Raw genomic sequence first — 23818 nt, 5'->3', positions numbered from 1 at the left:
AAACAGATTATCTCTCCTCCTGTGTCTGTCTCAATGTATCAACTCTCCTCAGACTTGTCAGCTTTTCATCAATGTGGCCATCGACGCCCCGGCTATCGACTACCATGTGTCGCTGGCCCAGAGTGCTTTGCAGGTGTGTCTGACCCACCCGGAGCTTCAGAACGAGTTCTTTTGCCAGCTCATCAAGCAGACCCGCAGGAGGCAGCCACACGGTCATCCAGGACCCCTGCAGGTTTGCACTCTCACCACACGGTGTCAGCAGTAGCTCTTTTTTTTTTTTTTTTTTTCTTGAAACACTGGGTAGGAAAAAAGTGTTGATTCATCAGGGTTCACTGCAGGCACTGATATCTTGGATAAAACCTGGATAAAATCTTTAATTTCTTTCTTTTTAAAACAGTTTGATCTATGTGGCTGCTCATAGCTGCTACTTCAAAACTGCTCTTTGGAAATCTTTGCCTCTCTTTTGTTGGCATGGTTACAAAAAACAGTTTTTTATGCACAAACACCAAGCCCTCAACAGTTCTCAACTCTACACCAGGAACTCTGTCCACCATGTAGTCATGTGATCTTCCATACACAATAACCAGACACCATGAACTCCTGCAGTCACATCGCCAACAGAGGGCAGCAGTTGAAGTTGAGCATTCAACACTGTCTTGTTGAGTGCTCAACAAGTATAAAGGAACAAAGTGTGATTATGTCTTAGACAACCACTGGACAACAGGATGAGTCACAGTCCAGTGACACGAATGAGTCACAATCCAGTAGCTACTTTGTGATACTGTGCTTGAATGAACTCAGATTAAAATGATCAAAACTGGCTACAACTGTTTCATTGTAAGACATTTTGCAACAAGGAGTAGCTGCAGTTTTCAGTCCGTCTCTCTCATGCTGCACTAGTGCTTCAGATTCTCTGTCTCATATGTGAGTTTGTAAAGAACATGTTAGGTAACAGTGTTTGTTTGTCATTCTTCAGGGCTGGCAGTTTCTGGCCTTGTGTGTTGGACTGTTTCTGCCTCAGCATCCTTTCCTCTGGCTGCTCCAGGCTCACCTCAAAAGACACGGAGACTCCAGGTGTCCATTAGCTCATTGTTGATAATAATAATAATAATAATAATAATAACAGTTGATAATAAATAAACATTTATCATTTCATGAGTTGATTTCTAAATTTAAGGTGTTCACATGTGACTTATTTACTATATCATTGTATTCCTGTTGTCCTCAGGACTGAGGTGGGTAAGTATGCCATCTACTGCCAGCGGTCCATGGAGCGGACCCAGCAGAAGGGTGAGAGGCAGGCCAGGCCATCCCGTATGGAGATCCTGTCTATCCTGCTGAGGAATCCCTATCATCACTCGCTGCCATTCAGCGTCCCTGTTCACTTCCTCAACAACACCTACCAGGTAACGATAACACATCACGCAGGACGGCAGATAATGGTCATAACAGAGTGAGCTTCATGCTAACAGTTTGAATCTTGCTGATACACTGTCACATCATATCCAACAGTCCGCTGGAAAGGGTCTGTCTGTTTAAATGCACGTGCTCACTCTGCTGCCTCACTGCCCCACCCCACCATCTACCTGTACACTTCAGGTTTCTCCTGAGTGGGTGTTTGTTTTTGTCACTTCCTGCTATGAGATCATGGCCGAGGCACCAACCTAGTGGCAGCTCTGAACACACAGGGATACAGAAACCTGGTTCATGCCTTGCCTGGCTAAACTAGAAAATATTGCTGCGTGTATCTGTTTTCATTTCACTGTTTTCATGTGTTTCAGTGAGAAGAAAGAAAAAGAATAACTACGAAGAATAATCAGTTTTCAGATAATATTTTTTACAGGTTGGCTCTATGGTTTAAAATTTGTATTGACGAGATCTACTATTTATTAATTCCAATAATGATTATAATGACAGTTTTGAGCAACAAATCGAGCGACTTTTTGGACAAACCTTAGTTACTTAGGAGTCAGCAGTAATGCCCTCTCTGTGAGTCTACTCTGGTCAGTCAGTGGCTAGTTTAATGTTTTACACCTGCCATCTACAGAAAGATAAGGGTAAAACATACTTGATGAGATTGTATTTACTCACAGGATTACCATTATGGTCTACATTCTCACAGTCTCCGCATGTATGTGGTATATGATATACTGGTTTTGGACAACTCTTGCCATTGGCTGTAAATGAGCCATCAGTGTGTCAGCAAACTGATTTTGACTGAAGCACAACTGTTCTTATACATTTAGAGTGAAGCAGTCTGAATATCAAAGCTTTTCAAAACCAAGATGGAGCTTCATTGTCATTACTTTAATGTTTGTCCTCTGCATTTAATTCCCTTTCCACAGGTGGTGAGTTTTGATGCTTCAACCACAGTGGATGACTTCCAGTGTCGCCTCAACCAGGACACCGGCATGAGAAAAACTGGGCTTTCTGGTTTCAGCTTGTACACCGATGATCCTACTGGACGAGAGCTGGAACACTGTCTGCAAGGAGGCATCAAGGTGTGCATCTTTAATTCATGTGATGATTACTTCTTGAAGGAAGGGAGTGTTCATTTCTGTCCTAACGCTCATCACAAATCTATTGTCTTCACCTGTGTCTACAGATTTGTGACATCATCTCCAAATGGGAGCAGGCCTGTAAGGAGCAGCACACTGGCAAGTTTGAAAACACCAGGACTGTACGTCTCACCTACAAGAACAGGTAGAGAGGAGCCCGAGGTGCCCAGTGGCTGCAAAGCAAAATAGATTTACATGAATGTATGCCAACACCATTGTTATAGTTCAGTGATCTCTAGACCCATGTGCAGACACATATGGAGGCAGTAACTCTTTAATGAGTGAAATGAAAGTGCAGTCATTCCGGTGGATAACCCTCACTTTGAGGCACATTCCCACCAAGTCCATGAGGGCTGTCCCACTGTAAAATCATCAAGTGCATGAGCGCTCTCTAGCGCTCTCTGAAATAAACCAGAAACTCAGTAGGTTAGATATTTCAAAATAAAACAGGAAAGAGGGAGTCCAGAGAGTCACATGGGGTCAGATCATGACAACCAGGTATTATTTTTAATATGTAACCAGGACATGATTTTATAGTGTCAAAACATTTCACATATTAGTTACACAGTATAGCAGACAGGAGATAGGTGAGCATGGTTCAGGCTATCACCAGTACTGAGTCACACAGGGGGAAAGAGGCTAACTGTGAAGGAATGAATGAATGATCTTTGCAAGAAAACAGAGTTTGGTTGATGCTCATCATCTTACAGAGAGACTGTCAAAACCTTAAAACAAATGTTTCAGTGAGTATCTGGGAGTTTTGATAATGTTTCACTTCACAGGAATACAGTGCGATGTATTTCATTCCTCACTTATTTTATTGTAATATATCCCAATTCAGTACTAACATGTTTCCACTGCAGTAGAGTCCAGTGGAAATACAACACAACAAACCCTGAAAGTTTAATAACGTTCAATCCATCCATTACTATTTTTCCCAACTACTTTCTCCTTCTCTTTGTTCCTGTTTTTTTCTTATCATTTCTATCTTTTCCTTTCCTTTCCCAGGCTGTACTTCTCTCTCCAGGTCAGGGGGGAGTCAGAGAGGGAGAGGATGCTGCTGGCATATCAGACCAATGAAGCCATTGTCGCGGGACACTTTCCTGTCAACAAGGAACTGGCTCTGGAAATGGCCGCCTTGCTTGCCCAGGTCTGGAAGTTGATTCATTTGTTTTTTGGTGTTTTTTTTGTTACTTTTCACATTTGTGTTTATTAAGTAAATTAAGTATTGTATGTCATGGGTGTTAATGGATGAAGCTGCAGGTTGTATGGTGCAACTACAGTTAAGAGGGTAGTTTCACTTCAACACCACAGTGCCAATTTGAATGCAATTATTTACTCACTGTTGTAAAAAAAATTTTTTTTACGTATTGTTGTTTGATAAACAGACCCTACTTTAAGAACAGAGTATTAAACTCCCATCTTGTTGTTTGTGTTCAGGTGGAGTATGGGGATTTTGAGCGTCCCTTCTCTGCTCCTGGGTCAGCCCAGACCAAGTCTAACCAAACCCTGAAACAGGTTCTGGAAAGATTTTACCCTAAACATTACCGCAGAACCACATCTGAGGAGCAGCTCAGGTACCAGAACACACTGACAGCTGGCTGTGATTCAGTCCACGCACATCTCCTACTTCAATGTGTATTTACATACAGGTGGCAAATTAAAGGAAGTAGGATGTTGGGCCACCACAGGCTGCCAGAACAACTTCAGTGCGCCTTGTTCAGTCGTTTTTTCTCCAAGTCTCTGGACTCAACTGGAGGGACGAACACCATTCTTCCAAAAGATATTTCCTCATTTTTTGTTTTGATGATGGTGGTGGTGGAGAGGCTGTCTAATATGTCAAAAAATCTCCCGTAGGTGTTCTACTGAGTTGAGATCCAGTGACTGTGGAGGTCATAGCATATGATTCACATCATTTTCATATTCAAACCATTCAGTGACCTTTGTGCCCTGTGGATGCAGTCATTGTCATTGTGTTTCTCCACTCATTTTTCAGGTTTTTCCTTCAATTTGTCATTGTCTAGTTTAATTACGGTCCAGACTTTAAATATTTGAACAGTTACACATTTTTTTTATCCTCAGACTCTGGGCCTCAGCAGATTCAATTTGAAATAAAATCATGGTTACTACGTTTAAGTGCCATATAGCTGCTTTAACATGAGTAGGTTTACAGTATTTTAAAAGCTATGCCCTTTTAACACAGAGTGTCCAGATGTTAGGGGTTCAAAAGTAAATAGAAACTTGGCTACTAAATGCGTCCTGGGCAGCTGCGTGTTTCAACATTAGTTCATCCACAAAGGAGCTCACACGGTGCTCAGAGTCGACTGAGAGTTGAGAGCTGCCATTTAGAAGCCCCGAACTATGACTGTGCTTGAGTTTTTTTTTGGACTTGTGTATCATTGCATGATTAACCGGCGTATTGTCCTCTCCCCCTCTGCCCTTCTCAGGCAACTGCTGCAGCGTCTCTCTGCCCGCTGGGCCTCACTCAGAGGTCGAAGTTCATCTGAGTGCATCAGGATCTACCTGACCGTTGCCAGGAAGTGGCCGTTCTTTGGTGCCAAACTGTTTGAAGCAGAGGTAAGTGTGTGTGTGTGTGTGTGTGTGTGTGTGTGTCTATAATGTCTTGTAAATTAAATGAAATCTTATCATCAGCCTAGCAGTAAAAACAGTCTTACAAAGTATTATTTGCTCTAATCTCTGAGTGTTGAACAAATAATAGATATAAACATATAAACTAAATAAACTCTTGGTGTACACAAAAGAAGGAGAAGAAAGGGAAGGAATAGAAACCTCTGCACAGTGTAGGTGTTTGTAATATTTCATCCACTCCAATTTTAACACGAGCAACAAAGTACCAGGCAACGTGATTCATTACATACACCTCACTGGCACAGTGTCAACAAAAACTGAATGTAGTGTGATTATACAGGGGTTTCCTCTTTTTTGGTCACAGGTAAAACATGTTGTGATGTCACAGGTGTTACTGTGGTGTGTAAACAAGCTACTTTTGTACTTGTTATGTATCTCCACTTCAGTGAGGAAGAACAGAGACATTTTTACCACACCATGATATATTGTCTGTATTCACCCTCACTGTATCACAGTGTTGCATATTATTGATCTCACTCCCTGTTTCCTTCTCTGGTTTTAGTCTATAACTTCCTCTCCGGAGCAGGGTGTGCGTGTTTGGCTGGCGGTACATGAGGATGGTATCAGCGTTCTGGAGCACAACTCTATCGTAAGGATCTGTGATGTAACAGGGCCCTGACAACTGTCTGCTCTGCATCTGCCTTTTCATTCGCTGCTGACGTTAGTGGGAATAGAGATGATGCTTATTTGTCACTTAACCTGTGAAGCATAAAAGAGTAAACAAAGTGATTTGATGCTGAACAGTTAGCACATATCAAGGCAGTGTTATGTTTTCTTTGAAAACAGACATTTCTATGTGTCTGTACAGTCTACAATGTAGCTTAAATAATGACTAACTTTATATGACTTTTCAAATGCAAGTCACATTAGTTGGATGACGTGGAGACATAAATCTCAAAACCAGAAACTTGCAGCCACAGAGTACAAATGAGGTTATGTAAGATGTGTCACTATGTCATTATGGGGTATTGAGTAATGTAGATTGATGAGGGAAAAATTAATTTAAAGGATTTTAGCAAGAGGCTGTAACATAACAAAACTTTCTGAATGCACTGTATGTGCTTTTATGGTATGTTGTGTTCAATAAATAAATCAATAAATCCGTGCATCCGTGTGTTTAGAAACCATTGGTGTCCCATCCCTACAAGAACCTGATGACGTTTGGAGGCTGCAAACAGGACTTCATGCTGGTGGTGGGACAGAGCAGCGGAACCAACACCAGCAAAGACAAACCTACGGAGAAACATCTGTTTGCTATGGACACCTCCAAGGTTAGTGAGAGATCTACACCAGCATTAGGTTTTACGTAGGGAATGCTGTCTAAGGTAGAGTTTATCACATTATCACAATTCAAACACTCAGGTAGAGTTTACCAGTGTACTGTATGTGGTCTTTGTTGTGGAACTGATCAAAAACACTGTTTACCTTTATTTTTATATATTTCTAACATAGCATGACTTGTAGTTATAATGCTGACAAAAATCAGTCTACATGTGACCACTGCATCTAAAGTGATCACACCAGTTATTTCCAGTTAAGCTGAATTGAATGAAGACACCAGTGAATGCCACAACTACCTCAGTTTAGGTCTTGGTTGTGTCTAATGAAACATGGCTTCACATGGTGAGGAAGTAAGAAACCAGGTTGTGAGGCTTCATAAAAATAGAAGAGGGAAGTCCACTGAACATATGCAGAAACAGGAGCGTCGTGTGGCGTAGTAGTCTAAGCGGGTGCCCCATGTGTAGAAGCTACAGTCGTCGCCGCAGTTGGCCCCGGTTGCATCGGATGGCCTTTGCTGCATGTCATTCCCCCTCTCTCTGCCTCCCCATTTCCTGTCTCTCTCTACTATCCTGTCCAATAAAGGCACAAAAGCCCAAAAAAATATAGTTAAAAAAAATAAAAATAAAAATATATATATAAGCAGCAGGGGTTCGGTTGTACAGGAAGAGAAATACTACCTGTAACAGTAGGTGCAGTGATGCCAGACACCATTCTCTATTTACACAGCCTTGCAGTGAAAAACAGACGGGTAAGTGTTTCTGACTTGGCACAATGATAATCTGTGGAAGCTGGTCTTTCAGTGACTGAGCAGACAGTACAAAGGACACTACATGAAGAAAACCATTGCTCACAAAACAGAACAAAACTGCAGCGTTACACTTTGCCAAAGAACATGAAAAGGGGCCTGATGGATGTTGGCAGGATATTCTTCAGTCAGATGCAACCATAATAAATGTGTTGGGATCAGATGGGGTCCAGCATTTTTGGTGTGGACCTGGCCAGGACTACTACAGTGACTGCAGAGCGCTGACAGTGACACATGGTGTAGAAGAGATGGTGTTTATAAATGGCACTGTGAATGTGAGTTTGTTAACCCAAATACTGAATGAAAAGACAACATCTGGTCTCAAGAAGCTTGGCAGGAGAGGAATTGTCCTTGACTTGAATCCAATAGAAAACCATTGGAGTATTTTATAGATCAATCAAAAATAATGACATACAGAATAATAAAGGTTCCATATTTTACACTTTTCTGCTGTTATTATTTGAAGTGTTGATCCATAAGAAGATATATTTATGGTTTTAAGAATCAAAAACCAACTCAATGTAGTTTTACATCTCCTCTCAGGCCTCTTTCTGGAGCTCAAGTAACAACAGGTCTGATTAGCTGTCTTTTTTCTGAGTGTTCCACTAAAAATACAGCAGATTTCAGGGAAACACTCAGAGAAAATCCTGCCAGATTGGATGGTGGGTCCAGGTGGGCGGGGCTTGGGTCATGGCTGAGAGTCGTGGCTGCTTTGTTGTGACATCACAAGGTTCAAGAAGTCCTGACAGTTTGTTTTAAGGCCCAGTTTCTGAATACAGGCTGTGTGCATTTCTCTGTGGACTGAGCACTCTGATACTTTCACAGTATTAATATAGAACCTAGACCTGCTCTTTAATCAAAAAATACAATACATATAATACAATATGGGGACTTTTAAAGAATAAAATAATTGAATCTTACTAATGAAGGATGTACTGACTTTTATTGCAGTTGGTTCTGAACTATGAACTTTTTTTATTGTTTAATTAGTCAAACATTATCTTCTTGGGCTTTGGATAAAAAAAACGAATGAAATTGTATTAAATGGACAGAATTTGTAATTATTTAACATTTTAGTGATATTGACCAGGGGTGTTCTCAGTTTAGTTGTATACTGTATGTACACACATCAGTCAGCCAAGCACCAGCACTTCCTGGTTAACTGCACATGACACTATCAATCTAGTTTACAGTTTGACCAATTGACAAACGTGCAAGTCTAATCTGCGAAACTCCAAACAACACAAAATAGAAGATTTGCAAGTGAATTTACAGTCACTCATACATGGAAACAAACACTGACATCCCTTTTGTTTTGTTTGGTCAACAGATCAGGGAAATCACCCTCCTCATCTCCGGTTACATCAACAGTGCTCATCAGCAGAAGGCCGCTGCCCACCACCTCTCTGCCCCGGCTCTGATGGTGGCCCAGCCCGTCTGCCTGAAGAGCAAAGAGCTGAGGAGCAAATCCCCACCAGCACAGGGACGCCCCAGCAAGACCCCTACGCTGCTGTGACAACATGACAATATAACGCCCTGATCTCTCTGAGAAATACTCACTTTGTTGAGCTGCCTTTTACCTTACTTCAAATTGTAAACGAGGGATTTATGCACAGCTGCAGTAGGACTCAATCATCTGTCATACAGTCTCACTGGGCCAGATTCATTTCTGGTGTGTGTAGTGGCCAGTACTCTGCTTACTGGAAGTGACAAATACTATCTCCCCTTGCAGCAGTTCACTGATGGTCATACAGGATCATTGGGAGTTGATGTCCTACAGTTTTAAGCAGTCACTTCATGAAAGGATACTTCATTCCTTTCTCAGAGAACACATTATGAGATTTGGGCTTAAACTGGAGCTTTGAGCTTTGTATTAAGGAACAAGGGTGTCTAGGAACAAATAAGAAGCTTTGCTTAACGTTCTCCAGGGACATTTTTTGTCTCCCTGATGAGTGTGTTGCTTTTATGTTCTGACTCCAAAGAGAAAATTCAAGAGTATTTACTGACAAACTGAGCACTCTGAAACGTCTCATTAATCTGTGCAGTCTGATACATTTCCTATGATAAAGATGCTGTTTGGAGTTAATATTTGTATTTCCACCTTCAAAAATAATGCAGTCATACACAATATAGAAGAGGTAATGATGCTTTATGAAGGAATAATTTAGAGGGTATTTTTTTGTATCTTTTTCTGCTCTCCTGTAGAGCACAGTGACTGTATTGTTGTATAATGAAGGATACTGAACAATATGATGAAAGCAGGAGGCAATAACAGGAAACCACCTGCAGCTGAAGAAGCAGTTCAAAAAGACCATGAACCAGCCGCGGTGAAAATGTTTGTGCTTCTATGCAACAGATGTGATAAATGTAGAATGGATGAGCTAGTTTTGTTGAGAAAGACTGAACTTTATAAGAGGAACTGTTTGTGTGCTCTTAGTTACTGAACAGCCAGGAGAGCGGTGAAACTTTAATCGAGTTCAAACACTTGAACACAGTCTCTGGTGGAGTGAATGACCAAAGTCAGCTTCATGCCAACACTTCATTTAGGAAACTATTGTATGGTTAGGGAATGGGAAGAGAAGTTGAGTCTGCATTTATGAAGTGTTACTCAGAGGAAGATAGAAAGAGGATGTTTAAAATGCTGAGAGAATAGGTTGATGGAAATTTACGGTAGTTGTAGAGAAGATCCTAAAGAGAACAAGGATGTTTTCTTTTGTTTTCATACCTTACGTGGTGCGACAAAGAATATGAAGGTATTTTAATGAAGCAGCAGGATCAGATAGAGTGACCCTTTTAACTTAAAGATAAACTGGAAAAACAGAACATTTTGTTGTGTAAGGTACTTTTAAAAAATTATTTTTCCTCCCAGTTTTGTCTTACGCCTGTATACAGCCAGAATTGTCAGGTATTATATTTATTTGTCTTATGAAATACATTGTATTTAAATCATCCTTGGAAAAAGTGATACAGTTATTGTACAAGTCTAAAGCTTGAATAAACTTAACTACAGCAAACTGAGTGACTGGTTTCTAGACTATCTGCTCTTTAATTGATTGAGGTAATAAACCTGCCCTCAGGGAAGCTATCAAGATCCATAGAAACCATAACATCAATTCCTCTACTGCCCCGTCCCTCAGATTTGCCCTCCAGCTTCCTCATTGGTGCTGACATACTGATACCTGCAACAGGTGCCTGACAGCAACCGACACACCCTCATTCCTGTAGTCTTTCAGAGAGACGAGAGAGCGAGACGGGGGAGGGGAAAGGGGCTGGGGGAAGATATATGATACCTAACCTGCCTGAACTAGTTAGAGACATGCTTTTGTGCAGTTGTTGCTATGGAGACAAAGGGGGGGAGGGTTAACAGCACAGGGGAGAAAAACTGGGTGAGGCAAAATGGAGCTAAAGCATTATAGACAAATGATTGATAGTATTATTTAGGTGGCTCACAAAACTGTAGGAATGGAGGAGAATCAAAGAGGGAGTTCATATTCATGTTTACCAATCAAAGGTATTGCTGATATGTACTTTCAAAATAAAGGTAAATGTAAACATAAACTAGACTGGATTAATTGCCATTTATGAAACTGTTAACAGCTGTTTTTGTCACTGCCTTTGCGTGACTTGAAAAAGAGACTTAACCATCATTTGGACTCCACTGTGGCATAAAGGTTAAATAGGGACTGTCGCCTTCAGGGCGAGCACAGCCACACAAACCACTGTGATCATGTTTTGACAGGACACCCGAGGAATTTTTACTTCCGCAGTTTCACCTGAACGTCACATAATACAGTCACCAGTTTGTTGTGCAACTAATTCTCACCTCACACTCTTTCGTGTCTTTGTTCAATTAAGACGGTGTCTCCTTCTTTGCCTGTGCCGGACTTTGACTTTTCACCTGACTTGTGAATAAAGGCTCCTGCGGTATTGCTTTAAGTCAGTATGTGTTATGTACATACTTGCATGTGTTCATTTATGAGTGAGCCAGAACCTGACTGACAGGTTGAACACGATGCCCAAACAGTTTCACAGATACAACTAGAAATGACTAAGTCTTGACACCAACAGGTGTTGTCAAATAGCAAGGTGTTCTCAGACAACCGGTATCAGCTAAAGATAAAAGGAAAAAAAGAAGAGGAAAACACAGTCACTCGAGTCACAAGTGTTTTTATGCCTTTACTGCCAAGATTTCACTTTAGTCATGCTGGTTGAGAATGACAAATCAACAGGTGTATTTTCTGTTCTCACTCATCAACAACAATTCATGGTATAGAAGGGATTAAAGTTTCCCTAAAAGTAAACAAACCATACCAGCACAGATTCAAAACAGGACTGCCACACCTATTGTAGTAGAAAGCCTCCATTGGACCTGCCCCATGTAAACAAAAGGCTTATTACAATCCACCTTTATCAAAGCAGCCATCTTACATGTCAGAGAGGTTTGAGCTGAAAATGTGCATGTACTGAAATCAATTGAGCACATCATGTGTTTGTGCTGACTTTATATCAGGTATCAGTGCCAAAAGAACTTTGATGAGTTTGGTCATGTGTTAAGATAAGCAAAAAGGTGCTCACAGTGGCTTCCTGTAGCCTCGTTCCCTTCCCCCATAGTCTGCTGTAATTTTCCACTGAGACTAAAGAGTCTTCTGTCAAACCTTTGCAACAATATGAAACCTGCACCACATCAGGAGTCTTTTTTAAAACATATTTTTTTATTAAAAACAATCCATCAAACACACATTAGTAAGAAAGAAACTGTACAATCTATGATGTGGACTTTAAACCATTCAGCAAGTTCTAACATTAACATGAGGCATGTGCCAAACATATTTTAAAAAGCACAGTTCTTTATGGCATAGCGATTGGAAGATGTGTTAAGACTTTACACAATTTATAAATAAATGGCAGAACCAGTAGTGCCAACAATGATAACGTCAAAGAGCAAGTTGATTGTAACTTTACAATCTGCATTCAATCCTCAAGTAAAATGGTAAAAATGGCACACTCCCACTGCAAAAAAGTTCATCCAAAGGTGATGTATGAGCAGACTCTTCATAGGCTCCTGCTGCAATGAAGACTTTACATGGTTTCCATCTCTCTTTGCTGAATTATAGACAGGAGACAAAAACAGGTTAAACAATTGTGATGCACCAAGTAACTTTTACAAAGATTGATGATGAAAAATAAAAAGTTACAGAAGTTCATCTCACCTGAGTTTTGCTGTAACGCTGATTGTGACGTCTTCTGGCAAAGAACTACACAAAAAAAAATGTTTAAAAAGTCAGTGACTTGCATCTTAAAGAAAATCTACACTGTGCTTCAACCAAACAGATAATGACACATCAACATGCACTCACCAGGACCAGCAGGCCGGCAATCACAGCCAGCACCACCACCACGATGACGGCAATGATCCCGCCTGTCAGGTGCTTCATGGTGAAAGTCGGGGGCTCCTCGTCCACATAGTACACCAGGATGTTCTCCATCTCTAGCTTCTGGCTGCCCACAGTGGGTGAAAATGCCTCCTGGTCCTTGAACAGGGGCAGCACTTTCACCTGCAGGAGGATGAGATGATATGAAATGACTCTTTCAGCATTCATAAATATCTTCAGTATATTGTTAAAAAAAAACAAAAACAAAAAAAAAAACAAAACAAACAAAAAAAACAAACATACATCTTTCTCCATGTAATAGGCCATTTGGGTCAGGTCACTCTTGCGTTCTCCCATTGGCTTCTTCACATCCACCACAATCATGCGGGCTTCAGGGTCATACTGCAGAACGACAGACAGGATGCTTTGTCAGTCAGTTAGTGGTGTGTTTTTGTGATGCATTGCTCAAAATTAAATACACGAGGATACAAGATACAATATTTTTTTCCCCACCTCAAATCAGACACTCACCTCGACATTTTCCACCATGTCCTTGTTGAAGTTATCATAACGCTTGTGAATGGCATCCGCAATGGCACTGTAGTAGGGCAAGAAATTACAATTGTGAAATACTGAAACGCCGATTGCAACAACGTGGGTGTGCTTTTTCCCCCTCAAAATGGAGGTGGTTATATATTTACCTCTTCAAATTGGCAGCGTTCACTGGAGTTTTCACTTCTTTGTGAGTCAGCTGGAGACGCACCCAGCTGAAGAAAAAAATAAGATGAAACAAAAAAAGGTAAACATTTCAGCGTTGCACATTTTAACAATTCATACTAATATCAGCCCTCCACACTGATGAGGATGACATTACTTACTAGGTCTCCACCAGCTTCTCACACTTCAAGTCCTTGTCTCCCTTGTCAGTTCTACGCACGCCAGCGCTGTTGACACACCAGCACTCCTCTGTGTTGTTGCACTGCTTGGCCTTGAATTTACCGTCATTCTCACACTCAGGGTCGTAGATGCCATCGTTGTCCACAAAGGCAGTCTCCACTGGCTTTCCTCCTACTCCACGAGTGCTCAGGCCCTTTCTGGATCTGTACATCTCAGCCTTCATCAGGAAGCACTTCGGGATCACTGAAGGTGAACATAAGGCACATCATGAGCAAGCAAGGACAGAACAGCCTGCAAAGGGAGGGTGGAATGAAAGAAAGTCTATGGGTTTGATCACATCATTACTTACGTTTGGTGCAGTCCAGCGTTTGGCGGTTTCCGTTGTCAACCAAAAGGTAACACGAACATGGAGTTCCATCACAGGTGGCCCACTTCATAGTTCCACATGCACCTAGGCAGAAAAACACGTTGTTTTTTCCATTCAGGACAAAACAAAGCATATGTATTAGTTAACAATCCAACGACAACATTTGATTTAATTTTTCAAATATCTAACGGCTTAATTTGAACATCCCTGTGCTGTGATTGCGTTAAACAATACATCGCACAATTGGACAAAGTTCTACAGTATGATCTGGTTAGAATTACAAATACGCATCCAACTATCAGACCTAATGTAACCCTGTTCAATAAAGGTTTTATTGAACGGTCTATACAGAACTATAAACAGAAGAGGCGAAGTACAGCAGGTAGAGCAGCAGGTTTACCGAACACCTGGGCGTTGGTCTCTCTAAACAGGCTAGTCCCCAAAGAGCGGGGCAAACCTTCCCAACCCCCACTCACCAACTGAACTACCTGCGTGATACCCAAACACCTTAATAAAGTCTCTTTACACGACAAGACAGGTGAGCCAGGTACAGACAGGTGAGCAGTAATTCACTACAGCTGGTTAAAAGAAATACATTTAATATTTTAACTTATTATTCCTGTTAAGTTATTCAAGTACTAAACATTGTTGAAATTAGATAATAGAAGCTACATGTCTAGCCCAAACTGCTACCTAAGACATTTTAGCCTGATAAAGATTAATAAATCAAATTACTTACAGTTCTGAGCTGAGGCTCCTGCCGCAAAGGCAGCAAGGACTAGAAAAATCCACATTTTCATGATGAATTTAATAAAATCTAAAACAAAGTTTCCTTGTCGATCCTCTGTCCGTCCGTCGTCCTCAAAGGTCAGAGAGGGAGTAAAGAAAGCGTCGTCGAACACAGGGTTTCCTTTTTCTTCCCACAGGTGTGTCCTGGTCAAACCTGTTAGGAGAGAAACTCAACGAGCACGAGCACACAAAGGTAAAGACTCAAGGCTGCGCGAGCACCACCACAAGTTAAGTTACTCTTCAGAAGTAATTATTGATTATAACGCCTCTGGTTGTTGTTGTCGAATGTATACAAGGCTGCTGTGAATTCAACTTATATTAGACAATTCAAGCCTCAGATGTCATGACGTGGATAAGGGGGTGGTAACAAAAACTTTTCCGGTATGACCATATTTGGTGAACGCCCTAACTTTCTGTAGTCCTTTTGGCAAGTCTCTTTGCCTCTAAGCAATTATTGCAAAACCATTTCTAATTCTGTGGGCTGTCGTTTAGAGTTTCCTTTATCATTTTTAAAACTATGTTTTTATTTATTGCATATTACACAACACAATAGTAAAAGTAGACTGTACAGAAAAAGCAAATATATAGCAACATTGATAATAATAATGGAGGCAATAATAACAACAGCAATAACAATGCCATGGTTTTACAAGCCACATGTAAGTAAATTCATTTGAAATAAAAAAGGGGAAAAAGAGGGATCTGTCCTGATCTTTATACTTAAGGAATCACTATAATATTTCTGCAATATTTTGATTATCACAGTTTATAGTGGTGTTTCATGTGTAAAGGTCTTCATATTTTTTATTGTACCATTGTATATAGCACTTTAAAGATTTTACACTCACATATGTATTGGTATTTGTGGGCTCCCAATATTTCATATAATAACATTTAAATATTCCTGTAGGAATATAGATGTGGTTTTACACTTTGTGGCATCTCCACAGTTCCTTAGACATCATTTATAAACATTTCTGATACATTCAAACCATGTAGCTGTGTCCAAAGTTGTGTGTCCTTGTTTATTTCATACACCTGAATTATATTATTACTTAAGTGTTTCAGCAAATAAGTCTAAATATGCATCTTGTTTATTATACACACAGAAACATTGTGATATGATGACATCATCACCTGTCTGAGCAGGTATCTGACATGACAGAAACCTGAGGTTGGGAAAACAATTCTCAGATGTTATGAGTCACGCTCTATTGGATGGCACAGCTGCGTCACAGCCTCAGATCTCACAGAGATTGTTTGTCTGAGAAATATTCTCAGCAGCAGTGCACCCAGTTTCTTTAGTCTTATTCAACAGTTCACCTCATTCAATAATCAAGTGAGCAATAAAGAAAATGAAAAAAAAGACACCAAGCAGGGAAAAAAAAGATTTGTTTTAAAATTTGTCATTTTACAAAAAGCAGAGAGCAGCTTGTGCAAAACTGTGTAACATAGCAGGGGCGGATCTAGAGTTTTATAGTGGTGGCTGAGAAAGGACAACACTGTGCTGTAGTAAGCATGCATGCTCTCTGCACCTCTAAAGAGGAAACAAGAAGAACAGCTACCATACCTGAAATGTTATCCTGAGGTGTTTTAAACACATAACAGCAATGTCAGACCTCTCTATTTATTTTTTCTGTAGTGTGGACTTTGTCAAACTATAATAGTGCTTGACCTCATATATTAGACACAGTTTTACAATATAAAGTTACTACACATCTCAACAGCTTTTCAAGACTTGTAAAGTTAAGTGTTTGCCAAATAGGACACCAGGAGAAAGTGCATTAAGAAATGTTTTAAAGGGCCAGCTCAATCTTTTTGGGACTTGAGTAAATCAGCCTCTGAGCCTCTAGTCAAAAAATACCCTTGCACATAACCTTCCATAAAAACAACAATTTGATGTTTTCACACTCTTGCTCTACAGATTAAACAAATAAGATATAAAATATTTAGATTAGATTAGATCAGATTTCCCTTGTTTCCAGTCTTTATGCTAAAATAAGTGTCTCCTGACTTGTACTTTAAGACTTTGAAGCAACTTTGAAGCAGTTGCTGATGTAAAACGTGGAAAGTTAAGAAAGAGAAAGGTACTCCTTTCTCTTTGTTCAGTTTGATTCCAAGATATCCTCAATGACCTTTATTATTATCCAGCTGTGCATGAGTATCTTCTCTGTTTCATATTTGCATTATATTGCTGTCAACATCATGCTCAAAAATCTAATTAAGTGTATCTACAGACTTTTTGGAGTTTACTTGATTTCAACACATTTTTAGTATTAACACTACATAATAATCGGTATGTAGTAGGGATTTGGGAAACAGCTTAAGTCTGCAGTGACAAAGATTGTTAGAATGTGTGATTCATTCTTACACACGTATTGTGTAATTCTCAGCTGTTGGGTCATACACCTGCGCTTTTCCTTTTATATCAAGTCAAAACATCTGCTGTAGAAACATCATTAAGACATGGGCATGGGCCATTCCAAAAGACAATCACCATATGCCCTTTAATAAATAGCCAAATGTTAAGCCAGAAGAATCAGTATGAATATTTACCTACACATGATAGGTGTTTATTTAGAGTTTGTGGTGATATGTAAACTGATGTATTTTGGAACATATAATCTGGAACTATTCTGTATTTCGTAAGATGACAGTCTCATTATATTAAAGTTCAGGTGATTGAAAAATGTTTCTTGGGAGCCATCTTGAATTTATGAATTACAGAAAGTGGAATTTTGCGTGTGAATTTCTTTCATCTCTTTCTCATTTGACAAATCTATGTGGACAGGGACATTATTTGAAAGAATCATTTGACATTTGGAAAATTCACTTCTTTTCTTTCTTGCCAAGACTTAGATGAGAAGACTGACTTATGTCAGTCTGGTTTGGTAAAAAGACTGAAAGCAGGGGGCAACAGCTGGCCTGCTTTACTATGAGAGCAAAAACTTTATGTTAGCCTATGTTACACCAAAACCAACATAGGTAGCAAGTCAATAATCAGCAAATTGACCATGCTAATATTCCATCTATTCACTTAGATTTGGGATTTAAGATTAAGATATTCATCTGTTGATTTTATAATTTGTGAATATGATTGATAGCCTACCAAATGTGAAAATACACAATTTAAAACATCTAGTACATAAATATCCCTCTCTGTCTGAATAACCCAGAATTAAAAAAATGTTTTTCTTCTAGCGTAGGAAAAAAGTATTAAACTATGATTTTTTATTTAATAGCCAAATCTAATCTAAATCTAATGACTTGTTTGCTTTTCAGGCTACAGCTGCAGAGTTCACATACAGTATATCAATTACACTGTTAAGTAATAACAGGGCTGGTTGTGCACAGACCCTCAACCGAGACATTTATTGTTAATCAGCATTAGGCTACATTTTTTTGTTGCTCTTTATAGTTTTGTTATTTTGGCTTATAGGCATATGAAAGAGTGTGTATCATCATTTGAATTATCAAAAGTCTCTGCATCACCTGGTGGGGGTATTTCTTCACATAGAAGGTGGCGACCCTGTACACAAACACCTATGATGTCACTGCACTCGGCTGTAGCTGCATGTACAACATAAGAGTTAATTTTCAGTTCCATTTGAGTACAAATGAAGTGCTCTTTAAGCAAGTAGGTGGATTTTTTAATGTTTCATACATCATCCTACTCTTAGCAAGCAAGCAAGCAAATAATCCAACATGTGTTTCCAAACATGTCAAAACAGTATTTTAAATGTAGTATTACCTAAAACCTGTCCAGGAAGGAGGAGACGCCGTGACGTGGTGGCACAAACTGCTTCTTTTCATCTGGCTGAGAGAAGCTTCACTGAGAGAGAGCATAAAACAGAGAAGGGTTTTTAGCTGCTTTTATGATTAGCACCTTCTTGAACAGCGCAGAATCGAAACTGTGCTCAATACACCCATGCACTGATAAGCAATGTAGAACCCAGACCATAAGCCTCATGACTTGAATGTCAAGTAATAACAAAGGCTGCACAAACAATTGCACAGGCCCAAGTGATCAGATAAATGTTAATGACAGGCCATAAAAATAATCCACCAACCTGTGGACGTGGGTCATAAACCTGCTCAGTACCTGTTGCTGCCCTATCTGTCCAGGAGCTACTGCCAGAATTTACTACTCTGTCGTATACTGTACACATGGGCTGCATGGCAGGTCCACAACGTGGCTGCTTGAAAAGATGCAAGGTCATAATGTACATATTTTTTTCTTAAAATCTAATGAAATCTAAAATTAGATAATAGAATTTACCTTGGAATAATAGCAGAACTAGATCAAATATTTAGACCTTTTGGTTTGTTTTATCTTATATTGACGTCATGGATAGATGAATTGCATTTGCCAAGTAGGACAATACGATAATAGATAATACGAGTCATTGCAAAGAATGTAGGGTCAAGTCAGTTCAGTTCACATTTACAGTATGTTTTAACAAATAGACGTTAAAGCAGAAACAAAGATATGCTGCTTTAACATTGTGGTGGCTCAAAAAAATGGTTTAAATGGCCTCAATGGTTTTATTAAACTGCATATTGTACTGGTGTCAGTGGTGATTGTAATATGATCCACATGTTTGTAACGTGCATCTTTGTTATAAACTGATATCTGTGACAAACACAGAAGAATCACACAGTAAGAGACTCGCAGCTGGAAGCATCCAAATCCCTTTCTCCCCAGATGAACAGGTGAATGAAAGTCATTTTGGTGTCCTGTCCTCCTGTCTACAGTGAGGAGGACAAACGAAGGCCTTCGGGGGCTGCTCCACTTATTGTGCGAGAGCTGACACATAAGCAAGGGAATATGGGTGTTCCGCTTCCCAGAGGTTTAAGATGTCAGGGCAGTACATGGTATGGTGGGGTGGACCATTGTCCCGAGTCCCATGGGTGGAGGAATCAAGACAGAGGTGGAGGGGAAGGAAATGGAAGAAGCTGCACGATGAGACAGGTTCGACTCTGCTGAGAAAGACGAAGAGAAGGAGCGAGAGCCAGAGGAGGTGAGTCTGCACTTTCTCCCCACGAAAGACTCAAAGCCCGCCAGGTGACGGGGAAATATGCGGTAAGTGAAAATCTCTGCTACTCTATTCTGTACTTTTTGTTTTATGTGTTTCTTGTTTATGTTATTAGGTCTTTTTATGGCTCATCATAGTTCCAAAGATTCATTTATCTGATTCAGTTATCATAAATCCATTTCATGTGACCCGGACCTCAATTTTATATTTCTTGATATTTTAAATGATATTTGTCTCACGTTTCAATTTTTCTACCATTAAAGCATAAAGGCATTCATCAGTTTGTTCAGTTATGTTATACATTATTTTATTATTTCATTATAGTATTTTATTATTTTGTTATACTTTATGAATATCTTTCGTTATTTAGTGATTAATTAATCATTTTATAATTCCATCTATTTACTAATAAATACACTTATTTAATTAGTCAACCTGAATTCACTCATGTCCTTTGCAATGAAAGCTTGGTCCAATTGGCAGCATGATATTTAGATACAGATGAAAATTATAATAAAAAAACTAAACAAAAGGGGAATAGATACAAAGAGTAATTAACTTTATTCCTAATATAAAACGGCAGCACAACAGCAGCCAAGTCACATAAAACACAAAAAGAAACGAGGTAGGTAAGAAACCTGATGCAGTAAAAAAAGTCAAATAATATAAATCAACAAACTAAAAGCAGGACCATAAACCTTTAAACTATAATATGCATTGAATACAAAATAGGCTACATATGCTAGTAGTGCAAAGGTCTTCCTGACTTAATGAGATCAATCCATTTTTTGGAGATTCAGAATATTAAAATATAATTTTATGCCTCTCACTGAACTCACTAACAACAAAACAAAAGCTAAGCTAAAGTTGATTTTCTTGGTGTATTAGAGACAAAGTCATAAAGAGCTAATTTGCACTGCAGAGAGTGACAAATGGAATATATTGACATATATTCAAATTGGCTAAATGGGTGTTTGTAACACAGTTTGTCAAAATGTTTACCATTTTCAAAATGTACAGTTTGGTCTAATGTGAGGTTGAGAGAATGACGACAAAATCTTTATTTTTGAATAAACATTTACTTTAATGCATAAAGGACTCATTTTGAGGAATTAAACAAAGAAAATATGCAAAGAAAATAATATTTTATTGCAGAATTTGTTCGTGGAGCCTCGATTATATTGTCAGTGAACAGCTAGTATTTAATGTTCATGAAACTTTATACCTGCTTTAGTTAGATAAGCGTGCTGTTGAATAGACTAAGATTAAGAAAATATTACATAACTTAAGAAACTTTTTCTGGAATCAATCACAGTGTTGGATAAGCAAGAGCAGAGTGACAGTAAATGACCTCTTTGGGTGGTGAGTCACGATAAGGCAATAGGTTTATCTGTTACACTAACTGCAACAATAGACACCGGACCATTGTTCCAGCAGCATGAAAGTAGGCTGTGGAAACACAGGTAAGTAGTACAGTAAGAGAAGTAACACACACTCTGTAGTAGGTCAAATCGAGGCTTTACTTCCTGTTTCAAGAACAGAGGTGGATGACATTATCCTCAGAGCTGACACCACTGCATGCAACAACTTTGTTGAAATAATATGCTGTGTTTTTTTAATCCATTTTACATCCATATCTCTCCTGTCTTTAGTTACAAAGATGAAAAAAGTGCCCACTATGCTTCTGAAACATAGGATTGATCATTTTTAGTATTACTCTAAAGTATAATTAATGTGTAATTGCCAATTTTGATGATTTTCTTTTCTTTGCCCTCACAGGTTTCCACTCCTGTGGCTGATAAGTCTATTTACTGTGCTGGAATACTGCAGTGCAGGTACCTTACCTTTAATTAAACCATCATTACTAACTGCAGACACCAAGTTACAAAGACCAAACATATTTTAAATTTAACTTTAAAATTAGTCGACAGATAATCAGATTCAGCATGTCTCAAGCTCTTCTCTCTTTTCTCATCAGTTGCTGACCCGAGGGACTGTGAGGCAGCGGGCAGCAAGTGCCACCCTCAGGCCGAGTGTCTGAAGGTCAACAACAACTTCACCTGTGCGTGCCGCATGGGCTACCAAGGCAATGGGCTGCTGTGCAACGACATCGATGAATGTCTCAGTGGTCTACATAGCTGTCACTCCAAGGCCCGCTGCAACAACACCCTGGGCAGCTACAGCTGTGTCTGCCTCATCGGGTATGTTGGAGACGGCATCAATTGCCAGGACATCGACGAATGCCAAAAAGAAAACGGTGGTTGCCACACCAATGCTCTCTGCATTAATTTCGAGGGAGGGCGAGAGTGCCGCTGTAAAGTTGGTTTCAGAGGAAACGGCTTCCAGTGTAATGATGATAACGAATGTGAGACACAAAGGATCTGCCACTGGAACGCCACCTGCACCAACAACCCTGGGTCCTATGTGTGCACCTGTAATGCTGGCTATAAGGGCAACGGGAATTACCTCTGTCTTGACATCGATGAATGTTCAGAGACTCCTCATGTTTGTTCTTCCTCACTTGGCTACAAAGGCTGTAAAAATCTGCCAGGCACCTACTACTGCACGTGCAACAATGGCTTCGAAAGCAACGGGCAGAGCTGTGTGGACATCGACGAATGTGCAAACAACATCTGCAGTTTATATGCAGACTGTGTAAACACCATGGGGTCGTACCGGTGTACCTGCAACAGTGGTTTTGTAGGAAATGGGCTGACGTGTGCAGACATAAATGAATGCAATGAAAACAATCAATGCGACCCCAATGCTGCCTGTATCAACAGGCTGGGGAGTTACGAGTGCTCCTGCCTGGGAGGTTTTGTAGGAGATGGACGACTGTGTGAAGACATCGATGAGTGTGCAACACCCAACATTTGCCCTTCTACCACTACCTGCGTCAACACTGGAGGGTCATATTACTGCGACTGTGGCAGTGGCTTCATCTTCAATGACTCCAAGTGTGAAGATGTGGATGAGTGTGTGGCGGGCCGCTGCAGCCCCTTTGCAAACTGCACAAATTCTCCTGGCTCCTTCTCTTGTCGGTGTGCAGAAGGGTACAGTGGAGACGGCTTCACCTGTGTGGATGTGGATGAGTGCTCATTGGCCAGGCAGTGCCACTCAAACGCCCTTTGCATTAATCTCCCTGGCTCCTACAACTGCACCTGTCGGGTGGGTTATTTGGGAGATGGGGTGACTCTGTGCAATGATGTGAACGAGTGTCTGGTGGATAATGGAGGTTGCAGAAACAAGGCAACATGTCTCAACAACCAGGGTTCCTTCTCTTGCCTGTGCCTGCCAGGCTTCATCTTGATTAACCGGACTATTTGCCAGGATATAAATGAGTGTAAGGAATTGAACAATCCATGTGGAGTGAATGAAGAGTGCAAGAACGTTGACGGGTCATACGAGTGCCCCTGTCGGGTCGGTTACTACCGCCCTGCCAGCAACATGGACTGCGTTGACCTGGACGAGTGTAAAGACAACCCTTGCCATGTTAACGCCACTTGCCTCAACACCATTGGGTCCCACACTTGCACCTGTAAGCGAGGTTTTACAGCAAACGGCACCCAGTGTGAGGACATAGATGAGTGTTCTGCAATGGATACATGCCACCCACGAGCTCTATGCACCAACTTCTTAGGGGACTTCTTCTGCTCCTGTCAGCAGGGTTTCAAAGGGGATGGCTTCTCCTGTCAGGACGTGGATGAGTGCACCCTCTCTGATACCACCTGCCCGGCCTTCTCCAAGTGTATTAACTCCCCTGGTGCTCACGTGTGCTCATGTTTGAATGCCACAGTGGCCTTCAATGACACCTGTGTGCCACCCAGTCCGTTGTGTGAACCTGCCTGCCACAATCACGCCCTGTGCCACCTTTCACCTGCCAGATACCAGTGTGTGTGTGACGTGGGTTATGTCGGTGACGGGCTGACTTGTTCTGACATAGATGAGTGCCAGAGGGAAAACATTTGTCCTGAAAATGAAACTGAGTGTGTGAACATCCCAGGATCGTTTTCCTGTGTCTGCAGACAAGGCTACAGTCTCAACGGAACACAATGTGTTGGTAA

At 40.4% G+C, this 23818-nt stretch overlaps 2 protein-coding genes across 2 annotated transcripts in view; one reads left to right on the top strand and one right to left on the bottom strand.

The window, feature by feature from the left end:
• The window catches only part of plekhh2 (pleckstrin homology domain containing, family H (with MyTH4 domain) member 2), a 31825-nt gene extending 21514 nt beyond the window's left edge, over positions 1-10311 (top strand). Inside the window, exons 20-30 of the mRNA XM_056395685.1 lie at positions 53-232; positions 977-1074; positions 1229-1406; positions 2346-2501; positions 2606-2703; positions 3567-3708; positions 3999-4135; positions 5006-5135; positions 5710-5796; positions 6329-6478; positions 8624-10311. Coding sequence (XP_056251660.1) covers positions 53-232; positions 977-1074; positions 1229-1406; positions 2346-2501; positions 2606-2703; positions 3567-3708; positions 3999-4135; positions 5006-5135; positions 5710-5796; positions 6329-6478; positions 8624-8809 — 1542 coding nt within the window. The 3' untranslated portion in view covers positions 8810-10311. The remainder of the gene's footprint in view (positions 1-52; positions 233-976; positions 1075-1228; positions 1407-2345; positions 2502-2605; positions 2704-3566; positions 3709-3998; positions 4136-5005; positions 5136-5709; positions 5797-6328; positions 6479-8623) is intronic.
• A 1673-nt stretch (positions 10312-11984) lies between these two features.
• On the bottom strand, positions 11985-15022 carry epcam (epithelial cell adhesion molecule). Its single transcript, XM_056395686.1, has 9 exons — positions 14669-15022; positions 13912-14013; positions 13544-13805; positions 13367-13432; positions 13197-13263; positions 12969-13067; positions 12651-12848; positions 12504-12548; positions 11985-12396 (listed from the first exon to the last, which is right to left on the bottom strand). Exons 1-9 carry the CDS (start codon positions 14727-14729, stop codon positions 12373-12375), a joined length of 924 nt encoding a protein of 307 aa, XP_056251661.1. The 5' UTR covers positions 14730-15022; the 3' UTR covers positions 11985-12372.
• Positions 15023-23818: the final 8796 nt, after the last annotated feature.

The sequence above is a fragment of the Seriola aureovittata genome, chromosome 14 (genome assembly GCF_021018895.1).
Source record: "Seriola aureovittata isolate HTS-2021-v1 ecotype China chromosome 14, ASM2101889v1, whole genome shotgun sequence".
Classification (NCBI taxonomy): domain Eukaryota; kingdom Metazoa; phylum Chordata; class Actinopteri; order Carangiformes; family Carangidae; genus Seriola; species Seriola aureovittata.
This window is presented reverse-complemented; position numbering and strand designations above follow the sequence as displayed.

What these genes read in the sequence shown, in the direction of transcription:
- epcam (XM_056395686.1), bottom strand. Translation starts at nt 14,729, where the DNA reads ATGAAAATGTGGATTTTTCTAGTCCTTGCTGCCTTTGCGGCAGGAGCC. An exon ending in AACGCTGGACTGCACCAAAC is followed by an intron (nt 13,806 to 13,911) that starts GTAAGTAATGAT and finishes GTTCACCTTCAG; the next exon opens with TGATCCCGAAGTGCTTCCTG. An exon ending in TTGCCGGCCTGCTGGTCCTG is followed by an intron (nt 12,549 to 12,650) that starts GTGAGTGCATGT and finishes TTTTTTGTGTAG; the next exon opens with TTCTTTGCCAGAAGACGTCA.